Below are 23,852 nucleotides of genomic sequence, written 5' to 3'. Positions count from 1 at the left end.
ACCTATAAAACGATGTGTGCCCTTTAGTTAAATGAAAATGCCAGCTGTCGGAGTGCGCGAGGGGAGGCTGAGGGGCGTCGGGAAGGGCTTCACGGATGGCCGCAGGGTGGCGGGGGCTCTTGCGCCACGCCTCGGTCGGAAATCGGAAGCGCTTGTGGCACACCGCCGCCCTTCACCTGGCCACGTGCCAGTGTTTTAGTTTAACTGCGCGTCGGGCCCCCAGTAAACGGTTAGTAACCGCCTTTCCCCGACCAGGTCTCTACCCTCCATCTTTGTGCGGACGGGGGTGGGGGCGCGGAGAGGATGCCAGGTGTAGCGTCCCGGCTGAATCGCGGCGGGTAAACCCAGACCCCTAACCCCAACAGTCAAGTTTTCAAAAAGCCCGCGCGTGGGGCCCCAGGCCGCATCCGTTGGGAACGGGCCCCCAGCGCGTCCCCGCTCAACCCCCGCCCCCCACCAAGCCCAGGAAGGTGGATAAGGCATCTGGGTAGCAGGTAGGTTCTGCACACAGGGAGCGCCGTAGCCAGCGCGCACCGGGGAGCGCGCCCGTCCAGCGGCGGCCGAAAACGGAAGTGGGCGCGAGCGGGTCGCAGTGATTGGCTGAACCCACATGTCTCTCAAGGGGCTGGCGCGAACGCCACTGCGGAGTTGGGCGAGGGGATACGGCAAGGGGAGGGGGCAACACACTGGGAACAGCCGCGGGGCTGGGAAGAAATGAATTGCGGAGGTGCGCGGAGAGCAAGGAGAGTCCCTGGTCAGCGAACACGGGGGAGCCAGGGTGTGAAAGCGGGACTGTAGAGGCGGTGGCGGGAGCAGCGCAGGCCGACGGCTTGAATCGACCGCGGAGGGCGGGGAGTCCGTGACCGAGAGCGGCGCTGCGGCGCGGTAGGCGGGACTAGGGAGAGCGACGCAGGGATTGGCGGGCTGCACTGGGCTGCCGTACGTCGGCGGTGACGCACGCCTCGGGGAGGGTGCGCGCGCGTTCAGCGGCCTCTTTGTGTGGTGCCCAGATAGGGGAGCGGAGGCGGCGGTGGCGATAGCGGTGGTGTTGGTTGGCTTCCAGACGCCTCGGCTCGCCCTCTCGCCGGCACCTCTCCCCTTCCCTTCCCCTTCCTTTTCTCCTCCTTCCCTCCCCTTCCCTTCTTCCCTTCCCCGTCGGTGACCGGCGGTGGCGGCTCCAGCAACGGCTGGGCCCAAGCTGTGAAGAGGCCTTAGCCAACGATAACGGCGACGGCGAAACCTCGGAGCTCGCAGGGCGGGGGGAAGGCCCGGGCCGTGGAGATGGAGAATTCCCAGTTGTGTAAGCTATTCATCGGCGGCCTCAATGTGCAGACGAGTGAGTCGGGCCTGCGCGGCCACTTTGAGGCCTTTGGGACTCTGACGGACTGCGTGGTGGTGGTGAACCCCCAGACCAAACGCTCCCGTTGCTTCGGCTTCGTGACCTACTCCAATGTGGAGGAGGCCGATGCCGCCATGGCCGCCTCGCCCCATGCCGTGGACGGCAACACGGTGGAGCTGAAGCGGGCGGTGTCCCGGGAGGATTCGGCGCGGCCCGGTGCCCACGCCAAGGTTAAGAAGCTCTTTGTCGGGGGCCTAAAGGGAGACGTGGCCGAGGGCGACCTCATCGAGCATTTCTCGCAGTTTGGCACGGTGGAAAAGGCCGAAATTATTGCCGACAAGCAGTCGGGCAAGAAGCGTGGCTTCGGCTTCGTGTATTTTCAGAATCACGACGCGGCAGACAAGGCCGCGGTTGTCAAGTTCCATCCGATCCAGGGCCATCGCGTGGAAGTGAAGAAGGCGGTCCCCAAGGAGGATATCCACTCCGGTGGGGGCGGAGGCGGGTCCCGGTCCTCCCGGGGCGGCCGGGGCGGCCGGGGTCGCGGCGGTGGTCGAGACCAGAACGGCCTGTCTAAAGGCGGCGGTGGCGGTTACAACAGCTACGGTGGTTACGGCGGAGGCGGGGGCGGCGGAGGCGGTGGCTACAATGCCTACGGAGGCGGCGGAGGCGGTTCGTCCTACGGGGGAAGCGACTACGGTAACGGCTTCGGCGGCTTCGGCAGCTACAGCCAGCATCAGTCCTCCTATGGGCCCATGAAGGGAGGCGGCGGCGGCGGTGGCGGTGGCAGCAGCTGGGGCGGTCGCAGTAACAGTGGACCTTACAGAGGCGGCTATGGCGGTGGGGGTGGTTATGGAGGCAGCTCCTTTTAAAAAAAAAAATCTAAAAATACCTGGGAGTGGCTATAGGGGTAGCTCTTTTCAACAACCCAGCTAGGGTCAACTCCTAAGTTCCTTCCTCTCCCACCGCCTTCCCCATTTTGCCCTTGGGGGAGCCGCTTCTAAGGCTGCTATCCTTGGGGGTGTTGCCCTATTTGCCTGCCACCTCTCTTGTCTCTCCCTCCGAAGATGGACTCGGCCTCACATACACATTTTTGTGTTACAGTCATTGATGGACTCTATTTTTTTATTATTACTTGGACCTTGGTCGTTTTTATACTAGCAAAATGTCTTGTTTTAATTTGTGTTTTTTGGGGGGGAGGGAGTGAACTTGCTGATTCTGTAGCAAAACCTGGGCGGGGGTTGGGGTGGGGGGGTAGTTTACTTTGTTGTAAGGACTTGATATCTGGCTACAGCGTTTTCTATGAAATCTACTTGGATTCCATGCCTGAAATTTGGAAGCATATGTACAAAAATCATTTTTACGTTTTATTTTTAATAAATCATTGTGTTTGACCGTATATGTCTAACATTTTTTTCTAGGATCCATTCCTTACCGTTTTAAGGGATATTAGTTTAATAATTTTCGTGTTCATTCTTAATTCTTGATGTGTACTTAGAGAAACTTTCAAAAGGTCCTTTGGTGGTTTTTTTTTTTTTTTCCTGTTGCCTTTCTAGTGACGTGTTAAATTTTATCCCTTACAGGCAAAACTTTTGCAGTGGTGGATGTAGCTTTTTAAAATCTTTAAAGTTTCTGTGCATCCATCTCTTGTACCAAGCGATTTGCTTATCATCTTGACATGGTTGGTCACTTCTTTCTATGAGAATTTACTTCAAAGTATGTACTGTGTAGTTTGAAAAGAAATAGTTTGTGTTAAGCATGTGTTTTCATTCATATAAACTGTTTAAAAATTTTCAGATGGCCTAGTTTCATCCCTCTTACTGGTTTGTCTGTAATGAATGGTTACAAATAAGGGTTATATTTTACCCTTAAACTAAATGCATTTTTGTATTTTCAGAGCAGGTTTAAACGTTTTTTCCTATAGCTGAATTGTTGTCCTCTTGGAAATCCTTCCCCCAACCTTTGTAGCACCATCTACTGGCAGAATGGCAGTATATCTGCGAAACAATTTGTTTAAAAAACTTGTTTAGGATAATTGCATCAGATTTAGAAGTTTTGCCATCACAAATCTGTGCAGACTTTGGTTACACATTTACTTGTAACTGAGATGGGCTTTATGGGAATGTAGTTAACAGTCCATATCACTATTACCCTTTCTACACGAGATTTGAAAATGTAAACTGCTATGCATAGCTTGGGCAATGGCCCAAAATTGCTATGACAGCTAATGAACCAGCTACGTGTACTGGTGTCTTAGGTGCAAGTTGTAAAGCAAAATATTTGTGTATTCTGCTTGGTTAACAAATGTATATTTGTAGCCCTTTCATGCAATAGAATTCAAGTTGTTGTTTATAAAAAACAAAACAAAACAATGATATAGGAGAAAATTGCCTTCCTGGATAGAAATATAGAATAGCAACGTTTATGGATATCACAAATAAAGAATTCAATTCTTTACATGATTGAGTGAGAGTATGTATAACCTGGTGGGTGTGTTCAGAGTACTTATGATATAGTACACTTGATTTAATGTTACGGTAAAACTTTTTACTTGAATATTGCATTCAAAAGCCCAAATGTATATTAAGAAGCTTTCTGAAGGGGTGGTTAATGGGCTTTAAAGTAAAAGATTATTTTAGCATTGACTTTGTCTTAGTTCTTGCTACTGTATATTTCTTAATATCTAATTTGTGCCAAATTTTTTATCTTAATTGCTGGGGCTTTCATTTCAAGAGATAGAAGAGAGGTCAAGATTGTGAGGCTAGATTAGGACTGCTCAGTAGTTGTTTTGACAATAGCTGATGCTTGGTACAGATAACTTGAGTATACCTCTATGACAGATGGGATAGATGTTTTTTGCACGTTGAATAAATGTAGTCAAATCTTGCTCTTAAGTGGTTCTACAGCTCTTTAAATTTATTTTTTAGTTTAGTGAAACATAATACATGTGGACTTCTTCATTTGGTAGTTTAGTACCATTTTGTGAGTGCCTCGAAGGTACAGAAAATGATACGCTTAAAAGTTTTCATTATAACTATTACTCTGCTTGCCTTTTATTCAGCTTTAGTGGGAAGATCCAATTCTTCTGGGTCAGTTGGAATAGTCCCCTTTTTGGAGGGTTTCCAAAGTCTGATAAGGTTATTGGTATTTTGTATTCCTAACATAGTGACTTCTAAAACGTAAAATGAATGATGTAGAAGGATTACCTGTTAATTAGAAAAGCAACTCAAGGTGCTGTTCATTTATATTAACACTTCATTGTTGTGCACTTACCTTGATAGATTTTCTGTGATCTGGACTGGTATTCAGTGAAGGCAAAAGCATAGTGATATTTAGTCTTTCTGGAATTGCTCTTGTCAATTTTTATAGAAGCATTTTTGATATGTAGGGTTTTTAAGTCCTTTCACCTATGAGAACTATCTGAACATTATTACTTAAAACTTAAGAATTCATGAGAGGGTGTGGTACAGAATCTAGTCAGTACTGAATAGAATTTTATGCCATGCTTGAATCTAATTTGAAAGATTATGAAAATAAAAACCATTTTTTGTCTCGCTATTATGAAGAGCTTTTACATTTACGGGATTTTTGGTATAAATTCAGTGGTAATTATTAGTTGAACCATGTTTTGAAAGGCATTTAAAGATTGATGGTAGTTTCAAATCTTAAGCTTGCAAATGGTTAATGTTTATAGGGATAACTATAGAATGATATGTTTCTTCCAATAACTTAGTGCTTTTGAACATAATTTCTTAAATATGCCTCACAATAAATTTTTGCATTTAAACAAGGTTAAAGGGTTTGAGGATACTTGAAAATTTAGTATTGATGATTATTCCCCTCAAGACCAGAAGTGACAGTGTCGCTTATTTTGTAGGCTTCTTTAAGTGTTTGCTTTTCTCGAATTTGTGTTCTGTTAAATTTTATATGCTTGTATCTTTGCTGACTGAAAGTGGACCTTTGGATGTTGGATTGATATGAGTAAAACTGCAAGTAGACAGTGGATTTTACCTAGAAAGATAACATTTGGGTAAGTCTCCCCTATTTTAACCAACTTAATGAGTGTAAGATTGTGATTACTGGGAAAAATGCGTTCTATTCTGTTTCAGAAGGTCTTTATTTCACTTCCATCTGAAACAGGGCAACAAAAATTGCCTCTACACCAGAGTAGGGCAGTGCTTTTTTCTTAATGTCTCTTTGCAGGTTATTTTGATGTGCCTTTGTTTCATGCTTTCTATTAAAAGTGAAAATACATTGTAAGATTTTTTTTTCAATAAAGAATCCCTTGAAAGAATAGGTAAAGCCTAAGAAACGTATTTTCTGCAATACAGTATGTTATTTAAAAAGTTGTTATGTTGCTTATCATTTAGACTGTCACAGAAAACGGCATTATTACTACTAGGAAATAGAAAATACAAAAATCTTATTGAGTCTTGGGGCTGGTGTATTTTAAGAATAAATTTACTAATGTTAAATAACTGGTTATAAATCAAAATAAATGAAAAGTGAGTAAATATTCTACCAATATGACCAAATCCTCTTCTCAAGGGTAATCGTTAATAAGTTTATATTCTCCTAACTCTCCTTGGTATGCACCTAAGTTAATTTTTTAAAAAATAGGATTATATGGTTTTGCATTTTTAATGTATGTCAATAACATTCTCATAGGAATACAAATACACCTTTCTGTTGTCTATATAGTTGACCCTTGAACATAGTGGGGGTTGGGGCAGTGACACCCCCCCCAATGCAGTTTAAAATCTGTGTGTAAGTTTTGACTCTCCTTAAACTTAACTACTAATCCTGTCAGCTGGATGTTTTAGCTATAGCATAGTCAATTAGCACATATTTTGTATGTTACAGCTATCATATTGTATTCTAATAAAGTAAGCTAGAGAGAAGATAATTATTAAACTAATAAGAGAAAATGATATTTATAGTGTCGTACTGCATTTATAGAAAAAGATCACTAAGTGGACCTGTGTAGTTCAAACCTGTGTTTGAGGGCCAACCGTAAATGTTTCATAGTATAGTTGTCCTATAAGTTAAAATACTCTTTTTGATGGAATGAGTTTTTTCTCTTGATTGATGAGTAATGTGATCATTATCTTTGCAGATATGTTTTTGCTGATCTCCTGTACTTAATTGATTAGATAGTTAACTCATAGTTAAATGTGATAGAATGCAGCAGTTTTGTGGTTTCAGAAATATTTTTCAGTTCTTTGTATACACACAGATGAAGGTACATATTCAATTGCAGCTTTTTAAAGCCTTAGGGTAAATTCAGTGAAAACATTTTACAGAAAATTTTCAAAGCTCGATTATACACGATAGAATAGTTAATGGCCTTATCATTTCAGGAACATATTGTTGTCCTCCCCTTCTGTTTTCTCCAGTGGTTTTTACTGCAGAAATATTTGACAGTTTTTCCATAAGATGGCTACACACTATCACTTAGGACATTTCATTACTGTCCGAAATAAAGGTTTGACTATTACATTGTGCGAGGTATTCTGTGCATCATTTATTTTAGTCCTCAGTAACTATGAGGAGATCCTGTTATCTATTCTGTATTAGCTACAGGCTAGTACCTAGTGTAAGTAATTTGCCTAAGATCATGGAGCTGCTGAGAACAAGAAATAGGAATCTTCTGCTTATTTTTTAAAAAAATTGTAAAAGTTAAAAAAATTTCTGTTTTCTTGCAGTGCCCAGAGATAACCTTTGTTAACAATTTGTTTTCTAGATCTTTTTCTTTGGTAGGATAGGTAGATACATATGCATATATATGAATTTTAACATCAAAGATATTCTATATTTATACATGTATCTTATATAACTATATGGTGTACTATAGCATAGATGCACATGATTTATTGAATAGCATATTTCCAGTTTTCTGTTTTTAATTTAAGACTTTTGCAGGCTTTGTGTTGTCATTTACAACATAAAAAAGAGGAAAAAAGTCAAGTATAGGAGCCTGGCTGAAGCTATTGGTTATATTAGTGTATGGATAGTTCTCTAAGAAATCTCCTAGAGTCCTAGAAGGATTTTTCTGATACTTAGTCATTTTTCTCTCCCAAATTTCCTTGAATGAGAAAGAGTTGATTAAAGAATATTTAATATATCTACATTAAAAACATGCCTTTATATTCTGAAGGGACTATACATTGAATTCTGGAAATTTATAACAATAGGCAGTTGTTTATTATTTTCTAGTTTATTCTACCTAAAACTGGTATCATCGTATTTCAGGTGTGTGTGAATAGAGGTTTTTCACTGCGGAAATTGCTTTTAAGTTGAATTATGTGAATTGCTAAATACTTCCTCAAGAAGCTCTTGAGAAAACAAAGAAAATAACCTGGAAAGGGTATGCTGGGAGAGGTTTACTCTGGATCAGAGGTGGGCAATACCCAAAATCTAAATTGCCAGTTGAAACATGGATTCAGATCTTACTATTTAACCTTGGTAAGTCAACTTATTTTTCTTAGGCTAATTTTTCCTGTGGTATGAAAGACTTTAATTGCTTCGATTCTTTCTGATTCGATACTGTTAGTTCTTAGTCCTATTTGGTAACTAATTCAGTAACAGCCTTCAAGAGGAAACCCTGGCACTAATTTTTGTAATTCTTTATAAACAATTTATTGAACGTGACTTAGCTAAATGTAGTAAATAATACATGTAGTAGATATAGTAAAATATGTGTAGTAAATAGAGTAAAATAAATGTAGTAAATAAATTGCTCACGAGGTACCCACGGTTTAGTTTGGGTGGTGGGAATTTAAACAAAATAGAGTATGCGCATTTTACTCAGACATGTATTATGAGCAGTAGGGGTGACTTTCTGTGTGGATCAAAGGAAACCAGAGAATTGACATTTAGAATAGGTGGATGAGGTGGCTAAGGCCATTCTACAGCTTTTTTTTTTTTTTTTTAAGATTTTATTTTTTTATTTGAGAGAGCGTGAGAGAGCACAAGCAAGCTGGAGGGAGAGAGAGAGAAGCGGGCTCCCTGCTCAGCCCCAACATGGATCTCGATCCCAGGACCCCAGGATTATGACCTTAGCTGAAGGTAGATGCTTAACTGACTGAGCCACCCAGCGCCCCCCCTGCCCCCACTCCATTCCACAGATTATACCAAATCGCAGGGCCATATTAGTGTATGGATTGTTCTCTGAGAAATCTGCTAGAGTCCTACAAGGATTTTTCTGATAGTTATTTTCCCCTCCTAGCTTTTTGTTTCAGTTCATGAGAAAGAGTTGATTAAATCATATTTAATGTATCTACATTAAAAAACATGCCTTGATATTCTGAAGGGACTATACTTTGAAGTCTGGAAATTTTATAACAATAAATAGGCAGTTTATTATTCTTCTCTAGTTTATTCTACCATAGGGGTTTCTCACTGCAGAAATTGCTTTTAAGTTGAATTAAGCAACTTGCTAAATAAAAGGCTCTTTACCTTTTTTTCTTGTATTATTAGACTGCAGAGTAGACTCTAAAAGCACATCATCCATTTTTATTTATTTTGCATTATTTTAAGATTCAGGATTTTTGCTAAGTATTGATAGCAAAATCAGCTTAAGAGAGGTGAAACTTATTCAGTGAAAGATTTTACAAGATTGTGGAAATATTAAGTAGGAAATGATAATCACCATATACTAGTGGATTTTTCCATCAGGAGTGTAATTCACCTTTGGGAGACCCCTTTTATTAAGCTGTAGTTAGCAGTATGCTCATCATTCTTGCATTTTCATCTTACAAATATCTTATATTTTGACTTACTAGTAGATTTTAAAATACGATTTTGTTAGAAACTTTTACAGTAATTAAGTCAGTTTGTGATACAAAAGAAAGTGAATTTGCTGTAAGTGAAAGGTTATATATTCTCTACATTTCATCTTAAAAATAAAGTTAACATTTGTATAATTTGGGGGGAGGCAGTATTTGAAAAATAAGTGGGCATGAATTATAGCCTCAAATTGAATTTGACTTTAACACTTCGTGAATGTTCTTGATGTTTAAATTTAGTCTTTTGCTAATTATAATGTGTGGAATTATTTTAGTTGGGAAATAGAATATATTACTCATTTCAAAGAGGCACACAACTGGTTTGAGAACATTAGTCTTTGAGATTGGAACTTGTTTTTGGGTGAACTTCACATTATCCCTAAAGGAGAATTTAAATGCTACTAGATAAGACATTTATCATAAAAAGGAGATATTTGAAAGCTGCTTTTATTTTATTTATTTATTTATTTTTAAAGATTTTATTTATTTATTTGACAGAAATCACAAGTAGATGGAGAGGCAGGCAGAGAGAGAGAGAGGGAAGCAGGCTCCCTGCTGAGCAGAGAGCCCGATGCGGGCCTCGATCCTAGGACCCTGAGATCATGACCTGAGCCGAAGGCAGCGGCTTAACCCACTGAGCCACCCAGGCGCCCTGAAAGCTGCTTTTAAAAAAAGAATCAGAAAGTAGGAAGGGCAGTTGAGTCTTCTACTTCTTCCACCTACTTTTTTGCTTGCACTTGGAGCTAGGTGAATTAAGTATTCACAGAGGAAAAGGATTCACAAAGATACCTTTCTAGGAAGGCATTTTTTCCTTGTATGTGTGCCTCCTTTTCCCAGGCAGATTCTCTTAGGCTCCTATGATTATTTTACCACTTTGGTTTGCTTAAATAAGTAAATACAAGACAAAACAAAACTACCTGAAATAGGTTTGTGTCATCATCTGCTTTAAAATTCTCTGATGTGAACTAAAATTCTTTGATGTGTAGCATTTAAATGACATGCTTATTTCTCAGTGATTGCCATCATTTTCATCAGGTATTGATCACCTTTGTGCAAAAGACATCTAGAATTTGGAGATACATAGCAGTAAGAAAAACATGGTTCTTGTCTTCAAATAACTGCATTCTGATTGAAATTCAGTTTCTTTGGAAATGATGGATCCTTTCCTTTTAAGCATCACAGCATCATCTGGGATTGTTAACAACATACAAACAATTTGGAGTGTGTCATTGTTATTTAGCATTCATTCTCTGATTATATTAAGGCTTTACATGTTCACTGGTTACTAGATTAGATACCATGTGAAAGGTGCATTTTTTCTCTGATGTTTATGTTGCAAATACAATTTACTTCAGAGTAAGCATCTGATTTAATATTTCATAGTCCTTAAGGACATACATTTTGGCATCAAATAGTTTAGATTTCATTCTTGACCCTGTCACTTTCTAGTTCTGTGACATTGAACAAGTTGGCCTAAACCCTCAGTTTCTTTGTCTTTAAAAAGGAGAGAATACCATCAGAAAGGATGAATACCCAACTTTTGTAGCAACATGGACGGGACTGGAAGAGATTATGCTGAGTGAAATAAGTCAAGCAGAGACAGTCAATTATCATATGGTTTCACTTATTTGTGGAGCATAACAAAGAGCATGGAGGATAAGGGGAGATGGAGAGGAGAAGGGAGTTGAGGGAAATTAGAAGGGGAGGTGAGCCATGAGAGACTATGGACTCTGAAAAACAATCAGGGTTTTGAAGGGGCGGAGGGTGGGAGGTTGGGGGAACCAGGTGGTGGGTATTGGAGAGGGCACGGATTGCATGGAGCACTGGGTGTGGTGCAAAAACAATGAATACTGTTACGCTGAATAAATAAATAAAAAGAATATTAGTAATACCTGTCTCAAGGTTGTCGAACAGATTGAGTGAAAGAATGCCTTTAAAGGACTTTAACTATATTCTCTGGTATGTAATGTTAAAATTATGGCCTGTGATAAGAGGCATGACTGCCTAGTAAAAGGTGTATCTTTATTTCCCCCCAACCACGTGGTATTTGCACAGTTAATGAAGTGAATGAATAGCCATCTTGAAGAGTAAGTAGTCACATAGGCGTATATAGTCTGTAGCTCAGTCTTAGTACTAAGATAGGTTTGCTTTTTTTTTTTTTAATTTTATTTATTCATTTGACAGAGATCACAAGTGGGTGGAGAGGCAGGCAGAGAGAGAGAGGAGGAGGAAGAATCAGGCTCCCCACCAAGCAGAGAGCCCGATGCAGGGATGGATCCCAGGACCCTGGGACCATGACCCGAACTGAAGGCAGAGGCTTTAACCCACTGAGCCACCCAGGTGCCCCTGGTTTTGTTATTTTTTAACGGTTTTATTTGTCAGCACAAGTAGGGGGAGCAGCAGAGGGAAGAGGCAGGCTCCTCACTGAGCAGGGAGCCTCAGTGCAGGACTTGACCCCAGAACTCTGGAATCATAACCTGAGCTTAAGGCAGACACTTAATCAACTGGGCCATCCAGGCATTCCCTGAGATTGGTTTTAAACTAGGCTTTGCCCTTGTTGGATGAGCTTGGATATGGGAACCTCCTAAACTTCTGCTGCTTCAACTGTAGTGGGAGAGGTATGAATCATGTTAGTTATCCATAAGTGTTTAAGTATTTGTTGATATAAGGAAGGTATAAATAATGTGAATGTTGAGGAGAAATGTTTTTCATGTTGGAAGAAAGATCAAGAAAAGCATTGTGGAAGATAAAGCATTTGACCTAAAAAAAAATTGCCACATAGATAAGATTGGGGAGAAAAAGATAATTTCAAGTAGAGGGACAAATAGGTAGAGACATGGAGCCTATGTGCTAAACATTGTACAAAATACATTTACACATGTTCTGACTGGATCTGTTCACTAACCCTCTGCTTTAGAGGTGGCTGAAGCTTGTCTCAGAAAGATTCTGTAACTTTTCCCAGGTTTCTAGCTGGGGAAATGGTTGAGCTGGGACTTGAATCCAAGTCTGACTGATTCCGATGATCACACTCTTCACGCTAAACTTGATTTGCTTCCAAATACAGGTGGATAATTTGTACTAAGGGTAGAGGAGATCTGTGGGAAATAAATTGAGAGAAGTTGGAACCACATTACTAAGGTCTTTGAATACTATGCTAAGGAGTTTGGACCTTATCTGGCAGGCAGTGGAAATCACTAATGGTTATTGAGTAATAAGAGTGGTAGTGAGACTGTTAATTTAGAAAGATTAACTCCGTAGCACTGAGTGGAATAGATGGCAGTTCAGTGATGTTTCAGCTGACAAGGTTGTTAAGAGAGCTTATGTTAACCAGGTAAGAAAAGGAGAGCATGAACAAAGAGGTAGTGCTGGAAATAGGGACTATGAGGGAAGTTGTGAAAGTCTTAATTGTCAAATGACTGGGTATGTGGGAAGAAGAATAGTTGCATCAGAATTACTGTGTGACTGGGAGGATGGTGATAATTCTTGGGAATGGAGAGAAGAGATTTAGATTTAGGTGTGGAACATAGTTGAAGATGCTGGTAAGTACAGTGATGTATGGTTTCTTTGCAGATAGCTTTACAAAATGATTACTGTGCTCGGTATTCTCTTTTTGCCCCTCTCGGCCCACCCACCACCTTTCTTTTTCTTGTGTTCTTGGGAGCTTGATTCTTAAAGAACTGTGTACTTTTTTGGCTTCTCCTTTTTTGGTTTAGGCAGTGGGAGAAACCAGCAGACAGAAAGAGTGAGAGAAAGGCAAGGTGTACATATTTGTACCCCTGTTCCCCAAATACACATACTCCGCAAACTGGTTTCCGGTGGCCACAACTCTGTTCCAGTGGCCCTCTTACAGCTCTAGGTCTTTTCTGGTTCGGATAAACACTCAGTCGTATAGCTGCTTCAGGCTTGCTGTTGCTGGTCCCAAGATGTTTGTCAAACATTGTTGATTTTCCTGTAACCACACCCTTGTAAATAATTCCTTTCATGAATACCTCAATAACTCTGAGTGTGCCTTTATCTCTTCAGTGAAAAATTTTAAGTCCTTTTCCTATTTTCTAATGACTTGATCTCCCAGGTTCCATCACCCTTGGAGAAGATATAGCTATTGTGAGTTAGTGTCCTGTCCTGAGTTTTCTCACATTGTTTGAATTTTAGTGTCTCCCTATTTCCTACTATGTTAGGTTAGATTTATGATTATTTTCCTCAATGATTCAGCTGAAAACAGAGCAGTGAAAAAGAGCCCCAAATCCCTGCCCTCGGTAGAGCTTATATTTTAGTGGAGACAATGAAACATAATAAATTATATGGTGTGTTGACAGATGATGAGTGAATGGTATGAAAAAATTACCTTGAGTAGGGAGTGCTGGGACGCCTGGTTGGCCCAGTCTTTTTAAGCGTCTGCCTTTGGCTCGGGTCATGATCCCAGGGGTCCTGGGATCAAGCCCTGCCTTGGGCTCCCTGCTCAGTGGAGAGTCTACTTCCCTCTCTGCCTGCAGCTCCCTCTGCTTGTGCATGCGCACTCTCTATCTCTCTGACAATAGATAAATAAGATCTCAAAAACCAAAAACAAAATGGAGTAGGGAGTGCTGTAAGGATGCTTGTGAAGAGAGCGCATTTTAAAATAGGATGGTTTAGGTGGGTCTCTCAGAGAAAGTGACGTTTGAGGAAAGACTTGAGGAAAATGGAGTGAGCAGGGTAGATACATAGAGGAAGAGCATTCCAGTTAGAGGATTAGGAAAGCAGAAGCTCTGGGGTGGGATTGTGCCTGGTGTTTTTGAGGAAAAGTAAGTTGGTCATGGTGGCTGCAGATGGGGGAAGAGGAGGAAAGGAGTGACTGATGAGGTCAGACGGGCCAGACCATGTAGGCACTTATAAGCTGTTGTAGGATTTTGGCTTTGACCACATGAATGGTGAACCATTTCAGGGTTTTGAACAGAAGAATGTCATTGTCTGCCTTGAAGTATAAAAGAGTCTCTGGCTTTCCATCTCTTAGAACAGAATTCTTGTTCCTTTGGTATAGTTGCTTTCAATGAGGGTTAATGAGGAAAGCAATGAGAGCAACTTGGCTGAAGGTATAAAAGACCCACAATCTCTTTAATTCTCTGTGTTTGTGTACCTCCTACATACATTTACATATGAGACAGATTGATTCTTTTTGGCTGAAATGAATCTTAATTGCTTCTGGGCTGTCTTTAGAGGGGCTGCCTGCAAGATTGGCTCTCGTTGGGGCACCCAGATTTAGGTAGTGTTCATAAATTAATGGAGAATGGTGGTTCACTGTGTCTAGACTGTGTAGCAATCTGATTTATGTTAACTACCTTTTTTTTCCTTCTGGGAGTCTGGAATTTTGATAAGTGCTAGGTAGTGGATATCTATAAAACATTGAGTATTGAGTTCTTGGGCAGAAACATCACAGAGGACAGAGCATGGTAGGGAGAGAGCATAAAGAAGCTTATACATGGATTCCTCCAGACTGTCTGTGTCTTTTTTTCTGTATGATTGGACTACGAATACTTAACCATGTGACTTTTAAACTCTAGCTCTTAGTACAACACTTAGTGTTGAGTTCTGTGATTTCTTCTAGCTAGTCTCTCAATGTAGGGTTGGTCTTGGGAATACCAGACACAGCCAACTACGAATACTTAACCATGTGACTTTTAAACTCTAGCTCTTAGTTCAACACTTAGTGTTGAGTTCTGTGATTTCTTCTAGCTAGTCTCTCATTGTTGGGTTGGTCTTGGGAATACCAGACACAGCCAACTTTTTTTTTTTTTTTTTTTAAGTGTAATCAAATTAAGTGGAAAACATTGGGTTGTGGGTAGAAGGTGCAGTTTTGGAAAACATCACAAAGATCAGCCAGCCCTATGTTAAGTGGACAGCTCTTCTGAGAAGTTTCTACTTTGTTAATTTCTTTTCTCTAAAAGCTCTAGGTCTTTTCATTACTGCCTCTTCTAGCAGTTTTGAGCAGTTTCTGGCATTATTGAGTCTGGGGAGACTCCCTGCCATCATGTAAATTCTTTGTAAGCAAGTTTATAATAAGAACTGCCTTCTGTCAGTCTTTAAAATTATCTAAGTGAAAGAAATTTTTGACATAAGCACCATAAATAATTCTTTAGGGATAAAAGAGGTATAACTATTATAAACAGTAGCATCCCATGACAGATACAGTTATGTCACTATGTTAGAAGGATCACATTTTGTTTGCTTGTAAAGTCTCTGCAGTGAAATGTGTAGCAAGTTGGTCTGACAAACTATTTGTTTGTCACCTTCCAATTGACTTTAACCACAGTTTTGTACTTTGACAGCTGAAATTGCATGACAGTAACTTCTCCATAGGCTAGGAAAGATGATGAATGAGGAAGGTAAATATGGATATATTTAGTAAGAACCATGAAATTATATCCTTTGGCTCTAGGGCTCTGGTACTAGGAATTTAACCTAAGGAAAAAATGCAAGGAAAACAGTTTTTGCACAAAGATGGTTATTATGATATTGTCTATAGCAAGAGATTGAAAACTATAAATATTAAACATTAGGGAATGTTTACTAAATAGTGCTCTGTGAAAAAGGTAAAATGTTAAAATCTGGTGTCCATCAGCAGGTGAATGGATAAAGAAAATGTGGCTTATGCATGCAGTGGAATATTACTTAGCCATAAAAAAGAATGAAATTCCGATACATGTTACAATATGGGTGAAACTTGAAAACATTATCCTAAATGAAATAAGCCAGACACAGAAGGACAACTGAATGATTACACTTCTATGAGGTCTCTAGAATAGGCAAGTTGATGGAGACAAAAAGAAGGATGGAGATAACCAGGGGCTTGGGTGAGGAGTGAATGGAGAATTCCTTTGGGAATGATGAAGAAGTTCTGTAGATGGTTAGTGGTAATGGTTGCACAACATTGTGAATGTAAATGCACTGAACTGTGCGCTTATAATTGGTTAAAATAGTTTTATATGTATTCCACCACAATAAAAACTTATTATAAAAATATGTAATAGCATATATTATTTAATGTGGCGTAATATGTCAGTATATTAAAGTGGCAGGATTAAACCAATGTTTTATTTTTAAAATTTTAAATGAGGTCATGAGAAACAAATTAGTAGCAACTATTTACATTTATGAATACCTTTTTTGAAGTTCCACAGAATTACTCATCCACCTTTATTTCTGTTCCTCCTGTCTCCCCCAAACTGAAAGTTTTGTTCTCCTTCACTGAGTTCCCATAGTTCCTCTTTTTTACCTCTCTTGAACCTCTCTCTCTTTCTCACTCTTTTTTTTTTTTTTTAAACCGCTATTTATATGTCTCCATGTGTAATTTCCCCAAACCAGCTTGTAAGCTCTTTGGCCTTCTGTTCATGTAGGATTTGTGTTCTAGCTCCCTGGCACACCCATTGCATCGACAGAGTTAGATAGTCAGTGAGGCTGAATTGTAGGAATGCAGTTGTAGAGAGTGATCACAATATTTGAACATACTCGCTCATGAGTTTTACATTATGTTAAGCCTGTGCCTGCCTCCGTTCTCTGTATCTGCTAGTTGTGCAGACCTGACCTCATTCACATACATCACTGTATTCTTGATTTTGTCACTATGTTACATCTGTATTTTACCTTTTCATGTAAAAAAGCCCAGTTTTCTTTGTACCCAGAAAGGAAAGAACCAGAGAGGGGAGACAGGAGCAACAGTAAGAGCAGCTAGAGGACAGCTACCTATGAAAAAGATATAAGTAGGAATTAATGCTCATTCTTAAACACAAAGTTCAGTGAAGGAGCATATTCTTCACCTCCCCCCCCCCGCCCCCCCCCGACCTTTTTAAGCCATTCGGTGTAGTAATTAGATCTAGCTTTTGTTATGAAGACATGCATGAATTTACCAGCAGAGGGCACCAGTTGCAGGTTGGCGATTGGAGAGAGGAAGGAATTCTTAAAGATCCTGAAAGATGCGTGTTTCCCATATACTTACTGTGTGAAGCACCCTGCTTGCTGCTATAGTTGGTCTGGTTTTTCAAAGAAAACCTACTTACCCTACTTTGGGGTCCAGTGGTGTGCCTCTAGGTTTCCTCAAGACCAGTGTTTGGTTAAGCCTGATTGGTAAGCTAAGGGACCAGAGGAGTCTAGAGTGAAAGACTCTGTAACAGTAAGTGTTTGGAAGCTTTGGATACCAGCCTATATTAATATCTTTAGGAGGTTCAAATGCTGTTGTTCCCCTTTTCCCGGTGAAGTGAAAGGGGCATTAGGCCTGGCATCTGAGAATCTGGTTGCACATCCCACTTGGCTTCCTACTTGTCTGGGTGATCTTAAGCTAGTTGCTTTTTTTTCTCTCAGCCTCAGTTGGCTTATCTCTAAAATGGAGGTAGTTCCTGCTGTGCACAGTAGTTAGTAGTGGGTTTTGAGATCCGGCAGACCTGAGTTCGAACCTATGGGGCCGAGGTCAAGTCATTTTACTCATATCCTTTGTTTCCTCACTTATATGTATGTATGTGTGTTCTGGTGGACTTATATCTATCTGATTACTTTTTAAAATAAGATATACCTGTTTATCTCATTCACCAATTTCTCCTTCCCCCAACTCCTGGTTCTGACAATGACCAATCTGTTCTCTGTATTTAAGAGCTTGCTTGTTTTTTTTTTCTTTTTTTTTTTTAAATTCACATGTAGGAGAGATCATATGGTATCTGTCTTTATGTGATTTATTTCACTTGTCACAATGCCCTTGAGGTCCACCAATGTTGTCACAAATGGCAAAAATCTCATTTTTTATGGCTGAATAATACTCCATTGTGTGTATGTATATGTATGTATACCAGAATTTCTTTATGCATTCATCCATTGATGGACACTTAGCAACACTTTCTGTACCTTGGCTGTTGTGAATAATGATGCATTGAACATGGGGTTACAGATATGTAGTTATCTTTTTGAGTTAGTGTTTCTATTTTCTTCAGGAGTAGAATTGATGGATCATATGGTAGCTCCATTTTTTATTTTTTTGAGGAATATCCGTACTGTTTGCCATAGTGTCTATACCAATTTACATTCCAACCAACAGTGAATAAGGGTTCCTTTATCTCCACTTTCACCAACCTTTGTTATTTCTTGTCTTTTTGATACTCGCCATCCTAACAGGTGTGAGGTGATATCTCATTATGATTTTGATTTGTATTTCCCTGATGATGAGTGACGTTGAGCATCTTTTCATATACCCTTTGGGCTTTTGTATACCTTCCTTAGAAAAATCCTTTTCAGATCCTCTGAATCCTCAAATTGGATTGTTAGTTTTTGTGCCGTTGAGTTGTATGAATGCCTCCTTATTTTGGGTATTAGCCCCTAAAAAGATGATTTACAAATATTTTCTCCCATTCAGTAGGTTGCCTTTTTATTTTGTTGACTGTTTCCTTTGCTGTACAGAAGTATTTTATTATGGTGTAGTCACATTTATTTCTGCTATTGGTGTCAGATTTTAAGATTTTTTTTTTTTTTTTTAAAGATTTTATTTATTTATTTGACAGACAGAGATCACAAGTAGGGAGAGAGGCAGGCAGAGAGAGAGAGGAGGAAGCAGGCTCCCTGCTGAGCAGAGAGCCTGATGTGGGGCTCGATCCCAGGACCCTGGGATCATGACCTGAGCCGAAGGCAGAGGCTTTAACCCACTGAGCCACCCAGGCGCCCCAGATTTTAAGATTTTATATATTAGAGAGAGAGAGAGAGAGAGAGAGAGAGAGAACAGGGGAAGGGGCAGAGAGGAAGAGAGAGTATCTCAGGCAGACTCCACGGAGAGTCCGGAGCTTGAGGAGGGCTCAATTCCATAACCCTGAGGTCATGACCTGAGCCGAAATCAAGAGTTGGATGTTCGGGGCACCTGGGTGGCTCAGTGGGTTAAAGCCTCTGCCTTCGGCATGGGTCATGATCCCAGGGTCCTGGGATCGAGCCCCGCATTGGGCTCTCTGCTTAGCGGGGAGTCTGCTTCCCCCTCTCTCTGTCTCTGCCTGCCTCTCTGCCCACTTATGGTCTCTGTCTATCAAATAAATAAATAAAATTAAAAAAAAAAAAAAGAGTTGGATGTTCAGCCAACTGAGCCATCCAGATGCCTCTGGTGTCAGATTTTAAAAAAATCATTGCCAACACCTGTATCAAGAATCTTACTGCTTATGTTGTCTTCCAGGAGTTTTATTATCTTAGGGGTTATGTTCAAGTTTTTAATCCATTTTGAGTTGATTTTTTGTGTATGGTGTCAGATACTTGTCCAGTTTTATTCTTTTGCATGTGGCTGTCCAGTTTTCTCTACACCATTTATCTAAGGGACTGTCCTTTTTCCCATTCTATATGCTTGACTCTTTGTTCTAAGTTGATTGACCATATATGCTTCAGTTTATTTCTAGGCCCTCTGTTCTGCTCTGTTGGATTATGTGTGTGTCTTTTTTGTTTTTGTTTTTGTTTTTGTTTTTGCCAATACCATATTGTTTTAATTGCTATAGCTTTTATAAGATAGTTTGAAATCAGGGAGCATGATGCTTCCACCTTTGTTCTGTCTCAAGATTACTTTGCCTATCTGGGATAGTTCCAGACACAATTTAGGATCATTTGTTATATTTCTTTGAAAAATGCTATTGGGGGGCGCCTGGGTGGCTCAGTGGGTTAAAGCCTCTGCTTTCAGCTCAGGTCATGATCTCAGGGTCCTGAGATCGAGCCCCGCATCTCTGCTCAACAGGGAGCCTGCTTCCTCTTCTCTCTCTGCCTGCTTCTCTCCCTACTTATGATCTCTGTCAAATAAATAAATAAAATCTTTAGAAAAATGCTATTGGAATTTTCACAGGTATTGCATTGAATCTATAGATTGCTTCAGGTAGTATGGACATTTTAATGACATTAGTTCTTCTAATCATGAGCCTAGATATTTTTCCATTTCGTTGTCTTTTTTTAAATTGCTTTTGTTAATATCTTTTGGTTTTCAGTATATAGGCCTTTCACCTCCTTGGTTTAATTTATTCCTAGGTATTTCTTTTTGGATAGAGTTGTAAATGGAATAGTTGTTTTTATTTCTCTTTCTGATATAGTTCATTATTAGTATATAGAAATGCAATAGATATTTGTATATTGATTTTCTATCTTCAACTTTACTGAATTTGTTTGTTATAACAGAGGAAGTCTTCCAAATGCATTTTATGAGGGCAGAATTACCCTGATACTAAAACCAGACAGGGATACCACAAGAAAATTAGAACATAGATGAACATAGATGCAAAAATACTGAACAAAATATTAGGAAACTGAAGTCAACAATACATTAAAAGGATCATACATTGTGATCAAGTGGGATTTGTTCCAGTTTGCAAACATAGATCAATATCTGCAAATCAGTCACTGTTAAATCCCACATCAACCAAATGAAGGATAAAAATTACATGATCATCTCAGTAGATGCAGAAAACACATTTGCCAAAACTCAGTGTCCATTTATGATAAAAACTCTCCACGAATTATGTATAGAAGAGATGTACCTAAACATGATAGAGGACATAAATGCCAAGCCCACAACTAACATCATACTGCGTGGTGAAAAGCTGAAAACTTTTCCTCTAAGATCAGGAAGAAGACAAGGATGTCCACTCTCACCACTTTTATTCAGTATAGTACTGGAAGTCCTTGCCATAGCACTCAGACAAGAAAAATAAATAAAAGGGATTGAAATTATAAAGGAAGAAGTAAAACTGTCACTATTTGCAGGTGAGATGGAATTATATATAGAAAACTCTAAAGCCTGTCAGTTTTTTGACAAACTGTAAACAAATTCAGGGGTGCCTGGGTGGCTTACTTAGTTGGTTAAGTGTCCACCTGTGGCTCAGGTCATGATCTTGGGGTCCTGGGATTGAGCCCCACGTCAGGCTCTCTGCTTAGCTGGGAGTCTGCTTCTCCCTCTCACTCTCCCTCTGTGCCCTCTCTCTTTCAAATAAATAAAATCTTTAAAAAAAATAAATTCAGTAAAATTGCAAGGTATGAAATCCATCTACAAAAATCTCTTGTGTTTCTGTAGGCCTCACATTTAAAACAGGGATAATGGCTCATTCTCATAGGTTTGCTGTGATGATTAAATGAGAAGGGTACCTATAAAGCCTTGAGTGCAGAGTCTAGTCCCAAGTAAATAGTCCAGGGTTGGAAGCTGCTATTACTTTTCAAGGCATGTACTCTTAAGTTAAAGATGATGAGGGACATGAAACACATTGTAAGTTTTAAAGTGAGACGCAAGTGCCATGTATGATTATCCTCTTAAAACTGTGTGTTCTTTGGCCTTCAGAGGAGGAGTCCTGAGGGAAGCCACGTATTCCTTGGGATAAGGTGCTGTTCTGTTTATCTTTTGACTTCTCTGAGCTTCCAAGTTCCTTTTCAGTTTCCTCCTGGCTTCCTGGGGCAGCTCAAACAGCTTGAGGGGGAAATCTACTACTTAGGTAGTCCAGAATCTCAGGGGAAGTTCTGGTGATACAGATGTGGGTGGACCTTAATTTAGCTCTGGTTTTGCTTAGTTCTTGGTGGCCTGTTGGTAGTGGGGATCATTGGCGATGTGGACATGGCTCCAGGGGAGGCCTGGGTCCACGTTTCTGGCACAAGGTACCTTGGAAGACTTTCTTCTTGACCTGAGAGCCGAAGACTCATGGAGCTATAGTTTGGTAACATCAGCATAGGCCATGAAATGAACTGCTGCCAATGGTTCCTGGGCCTTCATTGCAGGCAGCGCTGTCTGCTGAGTCCTCTATATACTTTTCTTACTGAGACCTCAGGATACTTGAGGGTCAGTACTATTATTGTCTTCTTTTTGCACTTGAGGAAATTGAGACTTAAATAGTGTTTTGCCCAGAGTCGTGTTTCTGGTAAGTACATTTGGATCCTGGTCTTTCTCATTCTGATGGTTTGAGCTATTCATTGTTCTAAGTGCATAAGGGTCACCTGTGAAGTTCATTGAAATTCTTGCTTCTTGGGCCCCAATTCTATAGGTTTGAGGGTTTTTTGTTTTGTTTTGTTTTCTGTAGTGTTTTTGTTTCCCCAGATTTATTGAGATATAATTGATGTAAGATAAAATATACCCATTTTAAATGTCTGGTTTGATGAAACAGTAGCTGTGTACAGTCATCTAAGTATCCTTGCGGTCAAGATGTGAAACATTTCCATAACCCTAAGAAGTTTCACTGCCCTTTTTGACCTCCTGACGTGTACAGTTTTAGATGTCTAGGCAGATGGTTCTGATGTGCAGGGAGGTGTAGGGACCACTGTACTGTGTTATAGTCCCTGCAAATGTGAGAAACCGAATGCCTGAAAGAAAGGATGAAAGTGACAAAAAAGTTACTTAAAAGAATGGCTGGCTTATCAAAAAGAATGAAATCTTGCCATTTGCAACAATATGGATGGAACTAGAGGGTATTATGCTAAACAAAATAAGTCAGTCAGAGAAAGACAACTGTCATATGATCTCACTCATATGTGGAATTTAAGAAACAAAACAGGATCATGGGGGAAGATTGGAAAAAATAAAACAAGATAAATTAGGGACACAAACCCTAAGAGACTCCTTTTTTTTTTTTTTTTTAAAGATTTTATTTATATGACAGAGATCACATGTACGTGGAGAGGCAGGCAGAGAGAGAGGGAAGCAGGCTCCCTGCTGAGCAGAGAGCCCAACGTGGGGCTCCATCCCAGGACCCTGAGACCATGACCTGAGCCGAAAGGAGAGGCTTTAACCCACTGAGTCACCCAGGTGCCCCAGAGGCTCTTGATCTTAGGAAATAGACTGAGGGTTGTTGGAGGGGAGGGGAGTGGGGGATGGAGTTAACTGTGTGATGGAATGCATTGGGTGTTACTTGCAGCTGATGAATTAATGACCTCTACCTGTCAAACCAGTACATTATATGTTAATTACTTGAATTTAAATTAAAAAAAAAAAAGGAAAAGTTGGCTTTACTGTCTCTAGATAAGCTCTTCTCTTCTGGCTCCATGGGGAGAGATGGTGTGTGAAGAATAGAACTTGGTAGACCAAACTGGGTAGACCAGTTAAAAGCAAAAACAAAAGCAAAAACCAGTTTCTTTTCCTAACATGGTTTCTTCCTGAGCCACATAAAGCTGAAGAATTCTGTACCAGCTTGGTGTGCATGGCTGGTTGATTGCTTTGGGATGGAGAGTTGGGGCTACTAGGTGCTATTGGTAAGCTGTGGAAGAAGCCTTGGGTGTGGGATGGAGGGCTGGGAAGTGGGGGTTAGACACCACTGCTGTCAGTCCAAGGATGGGGATTCTTCCCACGCAGACCCCACTTTGCTTCTGTTGATTTTCTCCTACCTCAAGAATCCAATAGCATCTCTTCATCTGAAGTTCAGTCAGACAATTAAGCCCAAAGCAAATGAGTTCAGACTGTGGCCCAGAGAACATTTGGATAATAAAGTAGAAAATGTAAAATATGGCTCTGAAATTAGAGTGGATGAGGGTGGGAACTTTGTCTGAGGAATCTGCAGACTTGACTCAGATTCTTGACTCAACTGTGCCCCTGGTTTTGGTAGGTGACCTTTTCTAAGTGTTCTCTGTTCTGTGTGCCTCCATGGATAGAGTGAGTTGTTAATAAAACATGTAGGTGGTAGTGGTATGTTTTCAGCACAGACACTGTAGTTACATCGGTTAGCACAGCAAAAGTAGGTTGCGAAGGAAATGCTATAAAATTTTTATACTGGCTGTCAAATAAAATCTGT

General features: G+C 40.3%; 1 protein-coding gene across 1 annotated transcript; it reads left to right on the top strand.

The window, feature by feature from the left end:
• The first annotated feature begins 863 nt into the window (after positions 1-863).
• Positions 864-2,735, top strand: HNRNPA0 (heterogeneous nuclear ribonucleoprotein A0). The gene has a single exon (XM_059417627.1). The coding sequence runs from the start codon at positions 1,282-1,284 to the stop codon at positions 2,206-2,208; it is 927 nt and encodes a 308-aa protein (XP_059273610.1). The 5' UTR covers positions 864-1,281; the 3' UTR covers positions 2,209-2,735.
• Positions 2,736-23,852: the final 21,117 nt, after the last annotated feature.

Source organism: Mustela nigripes, chromosome 12 (genome assembly GCF_022355385.1).
Source record: "Mustela nigripes isolate SB6536 chromosome 12, MUSNIG.SB6536, whole genome shotgun sequence".
In the NCBI taxonomy this organism is placed as follows: Eukaryota; Metazoa; Chordata; class Mammalia; order Carnivora; family Mustelidae; genus Mustela; species Mustela nigripes.
This window is presented reverse-complemented; position numbering and strand designations above follow the sequence as displayed.